This window comes from Hermetia illucens, chromosome 6, assembly GCF_905115235.1.
Source record: "Hermetia illucens chromosome 6, iHerIll2.2.curated.20191125, whole genome shotgun sequence".
Taxonomy (NCBI): Eukaryota; Metazoa; Arthropoda; class Insecta; order Diptera; family Stratiomyidae; genus Hermetia; species Hermetia illucens.
This window is the reverse complement of record NC_051854.1, coordinates 56,510,002-56,529,733: the sequence shown is the minus strand read 5'-3', so window position 1 is coordinate 56,529,733 and position 19,732 is coordinate 56,510,002. Positions and strand designations below refer to the sequence as shown.

At 39.0% G+C, this 19,732-nt stretch overlaps 1 protein-coding gene across 2 annotated transcripts in view; it reads left to right on the top strand.

Moving 5' to 3' along the window:
• The window catches only part of LOC119658949 (axin), a 65,780-nt gene extending 47,453 nt beyond the window's left edge, over positions 1–18,327 (top strand). The window contains exons 4-12 of one of the 2 annotated variants that reach the window (XM_038066821.1): positions 7,354–7,586; positions 7,650–8,156; positions 8,609–8,734; positions 8,857–8,953; positions 9,010–9,135; positions 15,707–15,950; positions 16,008–16,149; positions 16,206–16,523; positions 16,587–18,327. In XM_038066821.1, coding sequence (XP_037922749.1) covers positions 7,354–7,586; positions 7,650–8,156; positions 8,609–8,734; positions 8,857–8,953; positions 9,010–9,135; positions 15,707–15,950; positions 16,008–16,149; positions 16,206–16,523; positions 16,587–16,713 — 1,920 coding nt within the window. In that variant the 3' untranslated portion in view covers positions 16,714–18,327. The remainder of the gene's footprint in view (positions 1–7,353; positions 7,587–7,649; positions 8,157–8,608; positions 8,735–8,856; positions 8,954–9,009; positions 9,136–15,706; positions 15,951–16,007; positions 16,150–16,205; positions 16,524–16,586) is intronic. The other variant, XM_038066822.1, reaches the window with a different exon arrangement.
• The last annotated feature ends 1,405 nt before the right edge of the window (positions 18,328–19,732 follow it).

Below are 19,732 nucleotides of genomic sequence, written 5' to 3'. Positions count from 1 at the left end.
GTGGATAATAATAGGTTAAGGGGGTCAGATTATAGTATTAAACACATGACAAGTCACGTGCTAGATTTATGTCGATCGCCGTAATAAAGCTCGTATTTATCGGTCCGAATGATGTTCGTATCACTTCGCTAGAACGACAAGAATTGAAGCCAAGGATGTGCATGTGTTTCTTGAAGAAACCTAAGATTTATGGACTAGGTTAGATTAATGGCCAGTTAAGGTTTTATTGCTAAAAATCGCATTCTACTTTTTAAATGCGTTTTTCTCGACACAGCATGTTGAAAATCGGCTGCCACCATAACCCAAAATCTATCCAACCGAATTCTTTGAAATTTTCACGTCTTATTCAGAACATTTTTCTAAGCTCCGCAAAACTAGGATAATTGCGATTCATTCAGTAGTTTTTTTTTATTCATTGAAGGAGCCGTGAAATACACCGAAATTCACAAAAAAAAAGTTTAACACGGCACCAAAAATTTAGCTTTTAATATTTTTTAATAATCCTAGTTTGCGGACTGTAGTTAAGTCTGTACATTAAAATGCTGTTTATTTTTTTCTTTAAGATAATTGTAGCGCCCTCTAGCGTGGCAGCAGAAAAACACCTTTTTTGGAGATGGGTGTATAAATTGCTCTGTATTTCAATAATGAACTATGCGATCGGGTTGCAAAAATTACTATGCATGCTCAAGATATTAATAAATCTATGGTGATTCGATTTGTATTTGCATCTTTATCCAATTCTTCACAAAAATTTTTTTAAAAAAGCGAAAAAACGACCTTCACACAAGATGACCCTTTCTCAAGTGTAAAAATAATATTTTTCAAACAACGCTATTGGAAATTTTGATAATTGTTCAGACTGATTGAAACTAAATAAACTTTGAACTAATAGCTGGTGATTTATCATCTATTGGACTCCAGTCCAACTTGCACAATGATACGAAACCAAACGCCTTCATGTCAAAGTTGCGAAATTCCGAGTTGGGAGTTTTACGACACACATCCTGTTCTCTCTGCCTAAAATTAAATACTTTTTTTTAAAAAAATCAAATAATTTTTCATGGACAGCATGGGGATAATGGCAGTTATCTTTCTAAATATTGCTTGTTTGTTCGTTGTATATGTGGTTACCATGAAACCCCCATAGCACGTCATCCATGACTAGGCGGAGTCCAGGATCTAAACTAAACCTAAATTCTGTCACGACTTTTTTATGCTACTTATATCTTGAGCAACCCACCCGTCGCCCTTTGACATAGCTAGTGAAGGAATTTTCATCGTTTTTAATGGATGATCCTTTCACCGCTGGTTTCAGCTTCCAATCAAGACATATAACCCGTACGTCAACGGAACTTTACGTTCAAACCTTCGTTTTCTTCCCAGTTTTGCGATTGCGTATTCCAATTTGAGGAACCAGCAGCATCTAAATTTAAATTTTTTTTTATTTAATTTATTTTTATAAAATTATTATAAAAGCCTCGTTGAATATTGCAGTTGTTAAAGAACAGAAAATACTACTTTTAGGAAAATTGGACTACGAATTTCCAGAAATTTAAAGTTCCGCAAAATTATGAAACAAAGAAGTTAGTATAACATCAGAGTTTTGCTAATTACACTTCAACTACATTCTAATTACGAATGTTGTCAACTGGGTTGCGGAAAACAGATTTTAGAGGTTTGCCAAAAATACCAAGGTGGTATTTAATAATTTAAAACTTAACCTGGAATCTGTTAGAGCATTTCATTTCTAGGCCATGACGGTACACTAGGAGGCAACATGGCCAGCTTTGCGGTTGCTAGGATTATTATCCTGATTTCATTTATTTCCTTCCAAACTATGATATAAATCGGTCTGCCGCCAGCGAAATTTGAACCCTGGCCTTAGTGCTCTAACTGTCAGTTAAGGTTACAAATTTTTATAGATGACTGTGTTCTAATTGCAATAACTTTATGGGATTATGGTTTATTTGATGCACAATTTATCATCTCTCCCTTCTGTTTATATGCATAGTGTATTCATAAAGTATATCTAATTCGACGCAACATTTAAACCGCATATACCAATCGATAAATTCCAAATTCAAAATTATTGTTCACGCTGTACACGCCACATTTATTTCAAAAATATATAGCATGTTTGTAGTATACAGGATGTGTGGAAGATAATGCAATCACATTTTTTAAAGGTGCTTATTGGGGTTATCGTTAGAAATGTTTAATATTTATCGAAGAAACACCATTGGTCTTCTGCACATGTTTTTCACCGCCGCTGCCACCCACGGAGTGTATTATGTCGTGTGGCAATAAAAGTATTTCGCTCAATACTCCTAGAGGTGCGGAGGAGTGTTCACTGCCTGACCTTGAAGCACGAACTTTTTGTGAACCATACCTTGTACTTGATTACTTAAAGTAATCAACGAGCCTCAAAATTTGAAACTTTGGCGTTTTTACGTCGGATTATACTCGAACATCCACGTTTCATCATCGGTAGTTACTTTGTTCAAATAATTCGGTTTCCTGGTGTTCATTATGGTCATCAGTCAAAAGTTTTTGAACCAAGATGGCACACATTTTTCTCATGTTCAAACTATTGGTGTTGTTTTCAGAAGGCCAGTAGTCTCAGTAATTATCCGGGAACTCAATTTCGTTAACTTTAGCACAAAATTGATTCGCTTAATATATCACGATTGACGAATTCATTGCAGTTGATGACACCGTACAGAGCTTTACCAAGATAGCACTTCTCCCATTCAAATTGCTCTTTTCGGGCTTACCGAAGCACCGCTGTAAAGCCTCAAATTCCCCCCACCGAATTCATTCGGTAGAAATGTACTACTACCTGTAACCAGTAAGAAACGCCACTACAAAAATAATAGCATTACTTTACAAAAAACCAGTATACCATCATAGTAGCAGCCTCCTCCTCAGTCAAACGGCCTCCTCCTGTTTCGAAAGGTTTAGTTTTGCATGACTCTAGATATGACCAATGTTGTTCTCCATTTGGTAGGCTGTTGTAGTTTTATTGCCATAAAGCAGCAGCTTCAGAGATGCAGACAAAAGTCTAAGGGGTTAAATTGTATGATCTAAGCGGCCATTTCACATTGGCTTTTATAGAAACAACGTGTTCTGAAAATTTTTCTTGCAACAATTGAAATGAGGTGCCTGATGTATAACGTGTCACGCCGTCTGGCAGGAACCACATATCGTCCAGAATCATGCCATTAACGGAAATATCGTCTGCCACTAGTAGGCCTCGTTGGATCATTTTTGTTTTAAAAAATGTATGGCCTAACCAAGTCGCCTGACCAACATCCACACCAAACTGCGGCTCTTGATACACCTATGGATTACCCTTCCTCAAATGTGGAAATTTCGTTAGTTCGCTGGGGATTTTTTCGCCGGAATTTGGATCCTTTTCAACAAAAATTGAGATCACAAAAGTAAACGTTCACGACTAGGAATAGAAAGGTGGAAGCTTACAACCACAGCCAGCCTCAATATTCTCGTTTAACCATGCATTTCGACATTGTTCAGGTGGTGTTCAATCAGAAATCGGCACATTGAATTGTTTGCTCGATTGGACGATCATTTCGACGATAAAAATGAATTTTTATAAAAAAAAATTTCAATTTCAATGGTGTAGTGACTGAAATTGCGACTATGACGGGATGGAAACATCCCAGAATGATAGCTTTTCCACTTGAAACTTTGGAGTAATGTCTTGTCAAAGATCGCACCTCACTATTGGAAATCCCTGTACTAGATCATTTCAGACACTTCTTTGAAAAGTGCTATATGTGCGAACCACGCAGCAGGCAATCAGCCTCAAGCTTATAAGGATTTATCTGAAGAAGCTTATAACAGGAAGCCCCACTAGAGGGTTTCTGGTACCCACAATATTACTCTCTCGTTTCTCTGTCGTTCAATGCAAAGGGTATGCATAGAGTTAGGTTTCACCTAAGCAGTGTGGTTCTGATTGTTGTCAAAAAAGAACGTCGAAAGGGTTCACACAAGGACTCGCGTGAAACACTGAAAGCCTAATTTCATCAATCTCATAAAGTTGCTTTGTGTTTTGAAATTGTAGATTATACTGTTCAATTTGTTATTTATACTTTCGAGCTTCTGCTTCCTGCATCCATCATTGTCCTTGTGGATCGACCTTTTCCGAAATTCCCTTCTCTTAGCTAGTGGCAGCTTCGTATTGACGGCAGAAGAGAGACAAGAGATGGAGTTTTTTTAAGGTTTTGTGTGAAACAAAACTTTATTAAAATCTAATTCGAGAAATTGGCCATTTCTTTCACGGATCCATTCTCAGAGCCTATCCACTCGGAGAATCTGGAAAAAATCACTCACTTTCAGTACAGAAGATCGGCGAAGTTGTTCATGTATTACTGTTTGACGCTAGAATATTTATTTATTTTTTTAACGGACAATAAACAGAGAAAACTCCAATTACTTATTGTCCTCAGGAGGAGGAGAAAGCTACTTAATGAAGAAAAATTTAAATGACCAAGCTTTTGTGAGAAGTAACTTCGGCAAAGTCTAGAAATCGGGAAATGGAAGTGGACTTCAAGCTCTGCGAAGGGCACGTTGAAAGTGTCTGCGTTATGTGGACTATAAGGCGCAGGACGACAGGTGATGTCGTTAGAGGCGGTGCAGTCCATCAGACCCGAAGAAAGTTTAAAAAATGTGCATAAATCCAAATAGGATCTACGCTGTTGTAGGTAAGGAACCTTCAGAAAACAGAGGCAGGAAAGGTAGTCCACACGAAGAAGAAGAGAGAACGGGCGAATTTTTCAAGGGCAAGGCAATCACAGTTACGGAAAGATGACCAGATCACGGAGCAGTTCTCGAGGGTATTCCTCACGAGGGAATTGAAGAAAGCTAAGTAGGGTTTAATGGATTCAAAATCAGAGGAGGAGCGAAGTATAAAGCCTGATAATTTTTCTGCTCGATTGGTGATTTCGAGACAATAGGTGTCGAAATTGTTTCCGGGGTTTTGGGTTTAGGTATAATAAGCAATGTCCGCTAAGAAAGTAGGAGAAGGAAGAGGGTGACGATTTAAGCGAGTAGCACGTAGAGTGACACCTTCTGACGTTTAGCACTAATCCGTTTACAGAGCATCAGAGTGTTTAGACTACATTGAAGGGAAACAAAGTCCATAGGCGACGATATAGCGGAAAACAGCTTAAGGTCGTCGGCGTAGAGCAAACAGAGATAAGTAAGGAGGGGGGATGGTCGTTGATAAAAAATAAAAATTATTTAGACATTTAGCAACCAAGTTGATAAAGTCAAGCAAGTTGGAGGCAGTGGAAATACGCTTAACAAAGCCGTGTTGCTCTTTCACCATGTAGTGGTCAAAGTGGGCGGGCAACCAATCGCTGACATATCTTTCCAAGATTTTCGAACAGGAGGAGAGGAGGGAAATGGGACAGGAATACAGGCTGAGGAAAAGTGACGGCAGAGTGAATCACAAGGAGTTGAGCAGAGTTTGCTGAAGAGCCAGAGAATTTAATGGACGAAGGGGATAGCTGGGCAGGGCAACGGTAGTTGCGCATGTGTGACCAGAAAAGTTTAAAGGGTAAGAGCTTAAGGTCTTAGGAGAGGAGAGGATGTAACAGTGAAGAAGATCAGATAAAGTGGTATAGAAGATGTTGAATGCTTGGTCACACGTTAATAGAGAGAGGGGGGGAATCCAGTTGATTGCCACCATGGCTGAGTTCAGGCCTTCGAAGTTCGCCTTACGAAAGTTGAACTTGGTAGGCTGGCGCGCGACAGGGGAGCGGAGTCGAGATATCTGAGCATTGAGCTCGAGATCAGGATGATGGGCGTCAGGGGCAACGTAAGAGGGGGCATGAGGGAATTGAGAAAGGCAACACACTGGAAAATTAGAACAAAATCAAAGTCCAAACTGAGTGGTTTCTAGAAAGGTTAAATTGGAGGGTGGCACAGGTGTACTTGAAAGTGGATAAAGGAATGGAAGTGTGGGTGGAGTTATTAGAAACGGAGGGAAGGCTGGGAGCAGTAGGCCAGTAAAGCATAGGAAGATTAAAGCCAGAGAATAAAAGGATATGAGGGGAGAAAAACGATTAGGACTTCTGATAATCTGTTAAAGAAATTCTCGTACAGAAAAGGGGGACTGAAACGGGGAAAATATACACAGGATATGGTGAAGGAGCATACGTTTGGCGGAAAGACTCCTATGGTGACAGAAACGCACGAGGAGAAGGAGGAAAAGATGATTCCGGCACGGAAAGGGGACTTAACAGCTATTAGGATACCTCCTTTGGTTGTCTTGCCAAACGCAGTCTCTGTCGCAACGAAAGGCAGAGAAGGAATCTAAAATCCTGTCACCCAACCAGATAGACAATTTGAAACCCGACAGCTTGGTCCTTAGACACCTTACATTTTGATAAAACAGTGTAAGTTCGGCGAGGCAGGTGGGTGGGCCGGAAATTTTCTCGGAACTTAGCAATCTGATGAATCAATGAAAGCTTGCAGCTGAGTAAAACATTCCATGTACTGCTTCTATATAATAATATAGAGAAACAAATTGACCCGGGACAGCCTCAACTTGATGTTGGTATTTAGGTAGCTGGCATATTCAGATACGTCGAGCAACATCAAATTGTCTGACTCGTCAAACTGATAGCCTTGGTTAGTGTTTATCTTTATTCCGATTGTACTTGCCTCCTTTTCCAAATCCAAAGCGATTTGCGAACAGTCCATGAATTAGTGAAAGAATAATCAGATATCGTCCATTGAACCCGGTTACCTGGATGCAGCCAGTGATCGTCATATAACAGAGCGTTATTAGTTTTTTCGGAATGCCCCTCCTACATAGAATATTTCAGATACCTTCCTCGCTAACGCTGTTGAAAACTTTCTCGAAATCGATTATCTGGAATACAGACCCAAAATAAGTGCAAAAAATAAGCTTTCCCTTCTTCTTGTTTAAGTACTTTTTCACTTTACTTTGATTTTGCCGTCCTTCGAAATGTTTGGGTATTCAGTTTTGGATGGAATGGTTGTGAAAAACCTCCTGTCTGTTCATAAATATTATTTTATGTCTACATGGCAAAGACTTCACGCGAATTTCCTGCAAACTTCAGATTTTCTTATTTGTGCCCCGAAATTAATTCCTAAATCGTACGCCGCAAAGGCATCAACCGATTCAATGACCATATTTCCAGAATTGTACTTATGGTAGGCGTCTACTTCGGGTATCTCTTGTTGCTACAGTCGTTTTATCTATCTTTATCTAGTTAGCTACCAATGAGAAATCGTGTAGCGCCGGCTTCAGAATATTTCCTTATCAAAAGGAGTGAAATTTATCAATCGTTTCTATTACAGATGACTGAAGGAGCGCCAGAATGTTCAAAAGGCTCGAAACGATCATATTTGAATTGGGCTATTACATTAAGCAACCTCCTGGAAGATCAAGATGGCGTGGAACTATTCGAGAAGTACGTCGAAGAAGAAGCGCCACAATACAACGATTACTTGAAATTCTACTTCGCATGCGAAGGCCTTAAAATTCGTACAGATCCGAAAGAAATTCAAGATATCATACATGCAATATATCGGTATGTATCATTGGCTAAAAAAAAAATTCAAATAACGCTCTCATCATCTTCTGTTCTATTTAGAATGCTTCGAAAGTCATCGATATCAATGTCAGTGGAACTGAAAACCACAATAAAGAATGCAAAACAAAATGGTATCACACTTAGTCAAAATATTTACGATCCACTACAAAAGTGTGCTGAGCATACAATACGTGAAAAAATCTACCCGAATTTCCTACGATCCGACATGTACATACAATATATTCAGCAGATGTCGGCTTTGCACGATCGTCTCGAACCCTGTGGGTCAGCGGATTCGATGCAAGTCGGGGATGTCGGACAGCCATATGGTACTCGAAGCGCTGGGGCACTGTACGGACCATCAGTTTCAGCAAGTTCAAGTGGGTCTGGAAGCGCGACCGATACACTACCGAAAAGTTCAACGCTTCCAACTTTACACGAGGACACAGAACTAGCCACCTGTAATGAGTTCGATAATCTGCAGCTATCCGGTGGAATGCCTATGCGATTAACGCGCGATTTACTTTTGAGAACACAAGCCCGTCGTCTGGACGTTCGGCCAGCTGGGTAAGAATCAGTTGAAAAGTTTTAAAATTTGTCGATTTTTTCCTAAAATTAGTTTTAGCATAAAATGTTTAGAGCTTGTCATCCATATATGGTTTACTGTTTTTTTTTAATATTTTTATTTGCTCAGACTTAACTTGAACCTGAAATTTAATTGATTTTTCCTTCTTTTGTTCTTTTTTATTATTAAAAAATTGTGATCCTTGCACATGGCATTTATCATCATGATTCTACGCACTTTTACAATGCAATGCGTTTTGTGTGCTAACGATTTTCAATGATTTGCTTCCCCTAAAATATACTCGTTATATTTATACAAACATATATATATGAATGCATGGAAATGGCTGTTCTTCCTCCTTCCGTTTGCGAAAAAAATACAAAAACAAAAATCAATGCACCTACAATCCGACGCTATATAATCCCCATATGCATATTGAACGTAATGCATGTAGTGCCCACGGTTATGTGTACACAGCTACCACCTCATACAATCCAAATTCACGTGTTGATTCGGAACGACAGAGTTGTAGTTCGGGAGGACGAACTGACACTGAATCGATAGGTCCCGGTTCATCAATGTAAGTAGACGCTGATGATTTTTTGTTTTCATTCTCGATATGTGGTAGTTTACTAGTTTAGAAAGTGTATTGAAGTCATGTTCTAAAGGTAATTGAAATACTAATGAGTATTACTTCGATAGAGATGGCCGCCCCTACGTGGACAAAAGACATAGTGCCAGTGAATGCAGAGCTATGAAGCAGAATGCCCTCGCAAATAAGGAAATGAATACCGCACAGGTACCTTACGATCAAAAATACTCCTAAAATCTCTTTACTTAATCAACGATTTTCAGCATATACCCCGAACGGAACGGTTTTCCAGTGAACACCGTCCTCTAACTGGTGAAGATTTAATGAAAGTATTAATTCCGAAACTAGAAGAACTCCGCCGAATGCAAGAATTGGAAACAAAATTTCAGGTATTTTAAATATCAATATTTCTATCTCATTTTCTAACTTTCAATTTAATATTTCATTTGGCCTAAATTCAAAAACAACTTTAAAATACGTGAAAAAGGGGGTGAGAAGTAAAAAAACATGCTTCCTAATTCAATGAGTGGATTTAGCTCACTTTATTAAAGTCGCTAACATCGACTCCCCTTCCAAGTTTCTTTTTCTAATGACTTCACTTCAATATCAAAAGCTAAAACATTAATTATTATTTGTTTAGCATTGATGAAAACTATGAGAACCAAAATACCAAAAAATAAAATAATTTACGCAGTAATGGCGAAACTAGACCTAATGCTTAACAAAATCATGCAACCACAATTGTGGGATTAGTACAGGAGTGATTTCTTTCTTGGAATTTTAATGTAAAATAAACACCTCGGATTGCTTGCTGCCAATGTTGACAATTTTGTGGATGGATTCAAGAAGTTCGACAAGTAGGTACCACATTATTGGAAAGCAAACGATCGTAAAGTAGAAATTGACAAGCAAGAAGGGGAGTTGCTATTGGGATTTTAAGGCAATCATTCGCTATGAGCTGCTCCAATTTGATGAAACGGTAAATTCTGGTCTCTTCTGCCAGTCACTAATACAATTCAGCAAGGCAATATGAAACCATCCACGCATTTAGAAAATTAAGAAAAATTGATGGAGCGGTATCCCTCTGACCTTCCGCAGTTGGACTACAACTTTTGCATGTTTCCTCAAAACTCAAAGTGGTCGGAATCAGTGTTGTCGAAAGCAGAACAATTATGGTGTCAAAAAATGTGACAAAAAAGTACTAAATAATTCTTTTATATGAATGCACTTAGGTTCACATTCTCACCTCTGCTGTTTTTGTATTGTATGTCATACAAATTCGGAAGTCAATTTGAATGTTATGTACGCAATTACCACTGTAAGACAACAATGCATCGAATTGGAGAGACACTGCATCATACCTAGGGAAATTTCCATCCTAATTTCCTACAAAGCCTTCGGAAAATCATAACCTAGAGTTCAAGTAAATGCTCCAGGTGTTCAACCAGGTTATGGTTTTCCGATTGGGGAAGCATATAGAGTCGGCGTGGGAAGTAAACTTGGGTTTGTTGTCCTGCTGGAAAACAAGGGGTTGCTCTATGACTAAGGTGGGACACTAAACACAGGACATTAGGGTATACTTCTTTTTCATGTTCTATATCAATAAATAGCAATATTTTGGAGCCTAAATCAACTAATTCCCACGCTGTTTCACAAAGGCAGGCTCATTTGTCGTTAAATTTTCGGAGATGCATATTTTTCTTCTGGTCGGGCGATTATGAATCTTCACTACCCATAATACTCTGCGTATGCTCTTCTTCCAATGTCATGGTGTTTTTGAACAAACTTTTATGTGAATTGTGGATGATACCGTATTGTTTCGTAGTGGGTCGTCCCACTTTATGTTCAATTTAGTGTGTTATTTTATACCTTGTATGGTTTCGATGAGTACCGTCCACCCTATCCGCACTCACCGAAAGCTCTTCCTTCCTTCTTGCGATTTGGCGGAAATGTTGAACTATTTCACGAAGTGACGACAAAGTATTTTTACCAGTTCAACTTTTTGGTCATTTTGTCATTCAACAAAGCGTGATATTCCCAAATATCAACTTCGTTTCGATTTCTTTTGAAATGTACTAACAAATACCTATTTAAGTAAAAAAGTACTGCAAAATGGGTAAAAGTGTTAAGACACTAATGAACTTGAAAAGGTACTAAATCTAGTACCTTCGGTACTAAAAAGAGAAGACTGGTCAGAACTAACGAAGTTAGGTTGATGGAATTGTGACTGGATGGCATGTTATCGATCACGATGGGCAATAAAACTGGATTCAATGAAAAATGTTTAAAGGCTCTTTCTCCTATTCATCTTCCTGAATTTGCCCAACTCATTTTGAAAAACTGGAAAATGAACATAGACATAAGCAACAAAGGGAAGTACATTCATCATATGGATAGACGAAGCCTGTGTAAATACTTTGTCTAGTTGACTGCAGAAGGCTGCTGATATAAAATTCGTTGATCGTAACTCTTATTCTCATATTTCAGTCTGTGAGCTTCTTCCGGATCGTCTTCCCCATTTTTTACTTTAATCCATTCATCTCACTACTATCCCGACAAACTTTATTCCTCTTTCGCTTATATATCTCTCTTGAACCTGCCCATGGTCAAAATCCTTCTCAATAATCAATGTTGATGTTAATGGCGGTTGCACTACCGATGATATTCCAAACCTTTTCTAAAAAAAATGTAAGTAGAACATCCTCCTTCTCCTTGCTATCATTTATAACTAAAGGTAACTTAACGGATATGTAGAGGGAAGGCAGAATTAACCCATTACATAATAAATGTGACGTTACACAGGCCAAAAATGACTGTCGTATATCCCTCCATATACCATTTGAAAGCTCTAACTTTTCTCTATACAAGTGATTACGAATTAAGCTGCTTTTCTCGAAATTCTCAATATTAACAGAGATACGAGCGGTTAAAGTTTTTCAAAAGATTCCGTCATTTTCCCGGTTACTAGACCCTCCTCCTCCCTCCTTATATACCATTTGAAAGCTTCAGGCCTCCATCCCCGGTTCATTTTTGTTTTCATGTGTGACCTTTCTTATTTACCTGTCTTTATTTTTTATATGCAGACGCCTACTGATCAGAACAGCCTTCAACCAAACCTTACCACCTTATCTCGGTTCTGCATTCGGAGCAATCTGCCATTTAATGTAAGGAATGTTGCTCATTATGTTATCAACTGAAAACCTCTCCCCGATGCCTGTTCATTATTTCAATGGCCAGCCTTTCATTACCGATGAACTTCTAGAATGTCGGGTTTTATCTCTCGATCATTCTATCAATTGACGGATATCGACTTTTCGATAATCCTTACAGTAATTGCAATGAGGTTTACTCGATTCCTAAGTTTAAAGGGAACCTTCCCTACTCTAGTCATCCTGAACCTCTGGTTTTCCTTAATTTACTATCACCACATCATTGAAGATTAAGCTTTATAAAAGCTTGGCGAACAGCTCTGCAGCATCCTTAATTTTTTTGGGGTTCCCTTCGCCGGAGCTCTTATGCCACTTCAAATTCCTCCTTGCCCAGAAAACTACGCGAATATTATAACTTGTAGCTGATCCTCTGACTTGACCTCTAGCCAAGAACAGGTTGGCGCGCTGTCATTTTCTTATTATATGTATCTTTATACCTACAGTAAACAATGGGAGTATAATTCATTTATTGTAGAATAAATAAATAAAGAAAAAAATGAAATATTGTTCGGGTCGAAGCTTACCTAAGCTTCTGTCGCATAGTATATTGTACTCCGTAATAACACCCAATGTCTGCTTGGACACAATCGCAGGCTCAAAAAGTTCAAAATCAACTTCTATTTAGTCAGTAAATGACACTTTGTTGCATTGCATCGTCTAATAGAGTTTGTCTTCAACGACATTAAGCCACATACCGAAGAGTATCCAATGATATCCAAACAGTTAAACTATCATAAATAAGTCCATTGCACTTCTCTGATAATTTAGACTGCTTTAGTTGAGTGAACGTATTTTCAATCATAAGTACTTTCGTCCAGTGACAAATCGATGAACCGTCCAGATTTCTTAATTCGCTTAGACCTTATGAAGCTTTTTATCATCGTTAATGTATTTTCCAGCTTTCACGTATTTTTTTGCATAAACGACGTGGTTGTTGCTTTTCAGCTCTGACTTCTTTGACAGTTGTAGAATAAATAGCTCTCGGACACTTCGTTGCTGATTGGCCTGGAGTGAAGACTCTTGTATGGGCTGACGATGTTCTGGGCATACTAGACTGTCATAGACTGTTGTTGATGTTGAATGGTCTCGAGAATGTTCTTGCTGCTTTTATCTGGCCTCGCACATTAGTCAGGGTCAGCCTAGTCAGTCTTATCAATTTCGTTGGGATACCGAATTCTCTTATGGCCGTGTACAGTTTTACTCTGGCTATGATATCATAGGCGGCTTTAAAGTCGATGAAAAGATGGTACAACTGATGTCCATATTCCAACAGTTTTTCTATCGTTTGGCGCAGAGGCTGCAGAGAGAAAATCTGATTTGTTGCTCATTTGCATGGAGTGAAGCCTGTTTGGTATGGACCAATGTTTCGGGCAGAGTGTGTTGCATTATTGTCTGTTGCTACAGTTTCATAAAAGGAGTTACGAAAGGGAAATTCTCCGGGTGAATTTGTTTGATTGTGGTTGATGGGAGCCTGATGATAACGATACCCCTCTCTAGTGCCAGTGAAAGTTTTACTCTAAAAGGGTATAGGGTTTTGTGGGTAAGGTCGAAAATTATGCGCAACTCTGCGTTCGTTTAATATTGGAGTTGATTGTGTTTTAAAGGAATGGAGCTCCGTTTTTATGTACGCAATATTTTGTTCTTTGATGCAAAATGAGTACGCAGCTGAAAGAGAGCTTGGTTTCGTTGCTCTGATGGTGGCACCAAGCGGTTCTTTGAGCCCTAATAAAAATGTGTTCAGACACATTTCTGTATAAAGTTCACGTTTTGCTTTAATGACATTCTGAACAACTTCGTGAATTTGGATATGATTGGTCATTGTGGCCAATATCGCTACGATTTCACTATAAAATTTTTCGATGATTTTACTTTTTTGTTTTAATTCGTGGAGATCATGAATATGGGATGTTTCATTCCTCTTTTCTGAGTAGTGAAGGGTTATGTGTTGTTTTATGTCGGACCACTCCAACGGAGTTCCGTACATATTTACATATTTTATATGTACCTCATTGACCGGTCAATGATTTTATTAGGTTGTTGCAAATGAAATGGCCGTTTTGGTACTAAAATTTGAAACGACTGTAAACTTACAAAAATTTATTTATTTAATGAATATAGGTGCCAGTCGATTCAAAGCACTTCTCCCAGTGAGATTCAAGAGCATGTATGCCAGTTTCGTAGAAGTCCAACTGTCGGGTGTTGATATATTCGTCGAAGGCAATTTTGACAGCCTCTTTGTTCCCAAATTGTTTTTCCGCCAAAAAATTATCCAAATGCTCAAAAAAGTGGTAGTCGGTTGGTGAAATTCGTTGAACTTTTGAACCGTTGTTCTGGAAACATGAGGTCGTGCATTGTCGTGAAGGAGTATCACACCATCTCTGTTGACTAATCCCGGCCGTTGAATACTCAATTTTTGGTGCATTTCGTCGAGTTGGGCACAGCATTTCTGTGCATTTATCGTTTCTCCAAGTGCCAAAAAATAATAGTGGATAACTCCAGCTGTAGACCATCAAACAGTCACCATTACCTTCTTCGGATGAGGCTCGGTTTTGGCATATGCTTCGGTGGCACCTCAGCATCTGGCCATTGTGCAGATCGGCGACGATTGTTGTATAATATGCACTTTTCATCACATGTCACTATTCTGTGCAAAAAGGGATCGCTTCTGTTGCAGGAGAGTAAAGAACTACAAATTTCCTTTCGAAGGGCCATGTTTGGCTCCTTAAGGGCATGCAGAACCCATTTGTCGAGCTTTTTCACCTTTAGTTGTTGCAAGTGCCGGGAAACTGTCGAATAGTGTTCGCCCAGTTTCTCTGCAATATCTCTCACAGACTGACGTGTATCGGATTCGACTAGCAAACGCAGCTCGTCGTTATCAATCGATGGTCCCCGATGTCCACTCACTTTGATGGTTTACGTCACCTGACCGGAATTTTTCGAATCACCGCCATGTGGTTCGTTTGCTTGCCGTATCAGCTTCAAATGCGTTGTTAATGTCCCTGGTCTCCTCCGCTGCTTTATAACTTGTCATTTTAATAAAGCGTAATAATTCGCACCAAATAAACTTTTTGAACCAAATTAACTTTTTATTCAATGAGATAAGTATTGGTTCCTTATTCTTGAAATTATTTGTTTAGATTAAATTTACTTGTGCAAGTAAATTCGTTAATATTTCATGGAAGGGTGGGGAAAGAAAGGAGTAAAGTATGTTGCTAACGTCAGGATTACGTTTCTCATATTATGTTCGTTTCTCTTCGGTCTTCCGATCACTTCCGCGGACACTGAAATTAAGTTCGCACAGGTATTCTTTCGCTGAAGTAAAATTTCAGAGGCGCAGTGGTAAAATTTCAGATCTAACTATATCATCATCATCACCCATATATTTTTACACTTTCTTTGTCTCTAAAGTCACTTAAAAATGTCGATTTCGATTTCACAATGACACTTCAAGTCCGCGGATGATTATCGTCAATTTTTCTTGAAACGAAAGAGCTGGAAGAGTACCGACTTCGCCTGTTAACTATTCTATTATTAACGATACAAAAAAAAGAAAGAAGTGTTTTTAAAAGAGTTTATTAGCTGACTAGTGCAATGCTGTAGCGTACCGTTACGATCTCAAATGAAGCTCCATAACACACTTCCACTGCAAAAATTACATTTTACTAGGGGCAATGTGCACTTTCCATCTTTCAATACATTCCTAAACCCAAGAATTATTTTTAACATTTGGTTTCGTTTCAAACATTTCTAGACTGATCCTTTCTCCAACCAGAGCAACGAACGTGCCCTAGCTGACGCGATACGAAAACGATTTCCCCTTGACGATGATAACGATCAAGATATCCTAGATCAGCATGTGTCGCGAGTATGGAATGATTTAACACCCCATCGATCGCCGGGAACGAAATCACCATGTCCTCCACTTCCTTCTAGACGGCGAACGACCGCCCACGATCCAGGCGTTATGTTCGGTGCAGATGGTGCAAGTTATTTAGGTAAGCAAGAGTTTACAGGAAGGTGAATGTAACATGAACTAAATGGTTTTATAACAGGTACTCAACCAATAAGGCATTCAAAATCAATGCCGGAGCATAGTTCCTCATCAAGGAAGCTTACGAACAAATGGCCTTCCATGAACACCGACAGTGGAATTAGTTTAGTTTCATCCGATCTAGTAAAGTACAAAGATTCTAGGTAAAATATTGATTTGCTCTTGTTAAAGATCTCTTCATTTAAAATGAACTCATCAGTTATAGGTCTGGATCAGCAACTCAATTCGAAGAGATTAAGCGGAAACCGGAGGATGAGGTGCGCCGTTCAAGGCGCTACACCCAACATCAACAAGCAACGCAATTGCCAACTCAGTCAATAAGCAGCAGTAGTAGTGCTGAATGTTCAATAAGCACATCACTTCCGCCACCCCCATCGCTTCCAGCTGGCCCCACTGAAGCGACAACCGTCGTTTTCACCTTTTGCGACGAACAGGTGCCCTATCGAATTCGGATACCAAACAATCAACCAACTCTCAAACAATTCAAGGATTTCTTACCCAAAAAGGGTAAATTTAGGTAAGATTTGTTGAAAAAGCCCCTAAAAGACCGCGACGACTATAAGTAATTTTTGGCTCATAGGTATTTCTTCAAAACGTACTGTGAAGATCCCGATAATCCAGTGATCCAAGAGGAGATAGTTAATGACTCTGACGTTTTGCCTTTATTCGAAGGCAAAGTTAGCGGTACTGTGAAGCCATCCGATTAGCTCTTAATGTAAATCAAGTAGGAATAGGTGAATAAAAGAAAAAACAAAACCTCCGTTCGATTATAAAATAAGTTAACTTTTTTATTTTGTAGTTAGTTTTTTTGTTTTTATTTTCTTTTTTATTTAAAGAAAATTTAAAGATAAAAGTCTATTTTAATGCACATGACGCCAATCACGCTTCAACGAAGCCGGCAGTGTATGTTGGCGACGAAATAAAGTTTCGGTTTTCATCGGTACTGTTTTAAATTGATTCAATTTAAGAATTTAAACACAGAAATAATGTAGAATAAAACATACAAAAAAGGACTGCCTGCAATAAAAAGTTTAAGTCAAAAGAAAGTATAAAACACACAATAAAACAAAGAAAATTGATGGACTTAATGTAAATGTATAGCAATTGAGAGATAAGTTTTAGTATTTATTGTAAGCTTGAGTTCAAATGAAAAGAATTTGGCAGTAGGTGTAAACAATAGAATCTTATTTTTCGAATTTGCTAAAGTATAGGGCAAACGTATAGTTTTAGTTGAAGGTGAAGCGATAACAACTAATGAGACCGGAAATGATGTGAATTGTGAGAGAGTGTACTCAGTTTTGCATTCCAATAGTTGTTCGCTCGTAGACGATGTTTAGAATACAGAAAGCCATTAGAGCTTCTAGTTGCTAAAGCATTTGATTAGCTTCAGGAGTGGTTGCAAGCCGGTAACCACGTATGCGTGCCATTCTTTTCGCGTTACCAGTTTGACGATTTGAAATTTTCCGAGTACAATCACTAGCCGTCAATAGTCTTCAAAAAAGGCAGCTTACTCTCTTAGTTGGTTTAAAAATCAATAATACAGACTCAAATTGAATGGATGTCTCCGTTTGCATCGTTTCCAGCTCAATAGGGAACTTACAACTCACATTTTTGCCTAATTTCCATTTTTACCCAAACTCTGGCCTAACCATCATCATCCCGGCAGCTGAAATTAAGCTAAATCTGAAAGAAATAACGAAACGTTTTCGTCCCCGGTCTAGTTTTCATCCGGTTTGCATTGCATACGATCACGAATAACAAACAATTTGAACTAAAGCGCATCTAGAGAAAGCACTAAACGACAAAATACTTGCCGAAACGATTTAATTTAATTAATAACACTTTTAGTCGAAATTAGTGGAAAATCTTATTTTCATCGGTTTATTTTTTCTATTGTCAATCGATTTTTCAACTTATTTATAATAATCCCAAAAAACATCAACAGACCAGCATTTGTAAATATTCAAACGACATAGACATCCATACACAACACATAATATGTACATAACGACAGTGAAACAAAAAACGACAACATACATCAATAAAACAAGAAAGAAACAATGAATTGCTCTGATTTAAGATTTTCACAAATTAATATTAGATTACGATACAAGTCATTATTACAACAATGGTTATATTTATATATAAATGAATAGGAAACTGGAAAATAAGAAATGTATTTTACCAGGTGCAAACAGTGCCTTCAATCACACATTCAAGAAGAAAAGAAAAAATGGGAAAAAAAATGTAAAATGTAAACGAAAATATTTAATAGAAAAGAATATAATACAAAAAAAAAATAAATAAAAATTTAAAATTGTGTTTACCACTTGAGACAGTTGATAACAAATGGACGTCAGCAGGACCACCGAGATCTTATTAACTACCAGGACAATGTTGTACATCTCAATGAGAAAGGCTCTGGAACGGATTTGTTGATACCAAAGAACCACGAAACGATCAAAGGGATGAAAAACCTTCCCGGAAAGCTTTACTAAATAAAATAGCCAAATGAAGTCATCCTTTTGGCAAATGAAAACAAACTGCTGGTAATTTCTTTGGTAAGATGGTGGGGCTCGGGGGAGAAACACTCTCTTTCTTGTGGCAATGTGCTTTTGTACTCTTGGAAGTCAAGTGGTAGCAGACACGAATCTGGTGTCGAGTTGTTTCTGATGGCTACCGCAAGGCGCGCTCTTTCGAGCTGGGGGCCGATTTCTGACAGGCTTCTGACTGCAAGATTCCGGTACAAGTTAAGGAGCATCATAATTTTACAGTACTATGCATCAGGTGCTCAGAGGTGACGGTAAGGAAGACGGGCGGCACCCCTGCCGGCTGAACCAAAACCAAGTGGCCGAGGAGAACCTCCATAGTGGTGGCATCGGGAGACGCTGTATCACTTTGGCTTGCCGGCCGTGATGCAGTAGGCGAATGCTCCAAAGGCCTAATCAGGGCGATCAGACCCGAGTCTGTACAGGGACTCATCTGAAGTGACAATTTGGTCACGAAACCTCAGCGGGGTACCATGGGAACCGGGATAGCCCCTGCACTCTCATACTTCGGGTGAACTCCCGTTGTTTGTGAATACAGCTCGGTTGTTTGCGGTTGGCCCCCTGGTGGGAGTTTCATGGGGGTTGTTGGTTATGCTCAAGCGAGAAGAGACCTTCGGGCTTCGGCGTGGTGTTGCGTTTCAACACAGCTGCCGTACTCCTTAGTTTGTTAGAGATTTAGGTAGGTCTTGCATCCACCAGTAAGCCATGCACTTGGTATAGACTGGTACCGTTGTTGCTTGTCACAGGGCTCTAATTGTGGTCACAAAATCAATCCGTGTCTTAAGAAGACCGTGGAATTAAGTCTCCACGACTGGTACCCACGTAAAACACTCAAGGATTCAGTACTATGCACCAATGGAGACTTCTGATATGGTGAAGGACGAGGCTTTCGACAAGAAATTACACGCAGTTCAAGGGAGGCTTCTTGGAAGTGAGATTACGATCTTCATGGGTGGTCTGAATACCAAGGTGAGCTCTAAAAACACCGTGCTTGGACATGTGATAGTGAAACCCGGTCTTGCTAGCTGTATCGATAATGGTGATGGGGTTTCTGCAACTCTCAGCGCCTTGTCATTGGTGGCACATTGTTCGAGCCATATATGATTGCCATAAGGTCAGTTGGGTTTCAACCACTACGGAAGCTACGACCTCCCAAGTTCAACAACGAACACTTGTA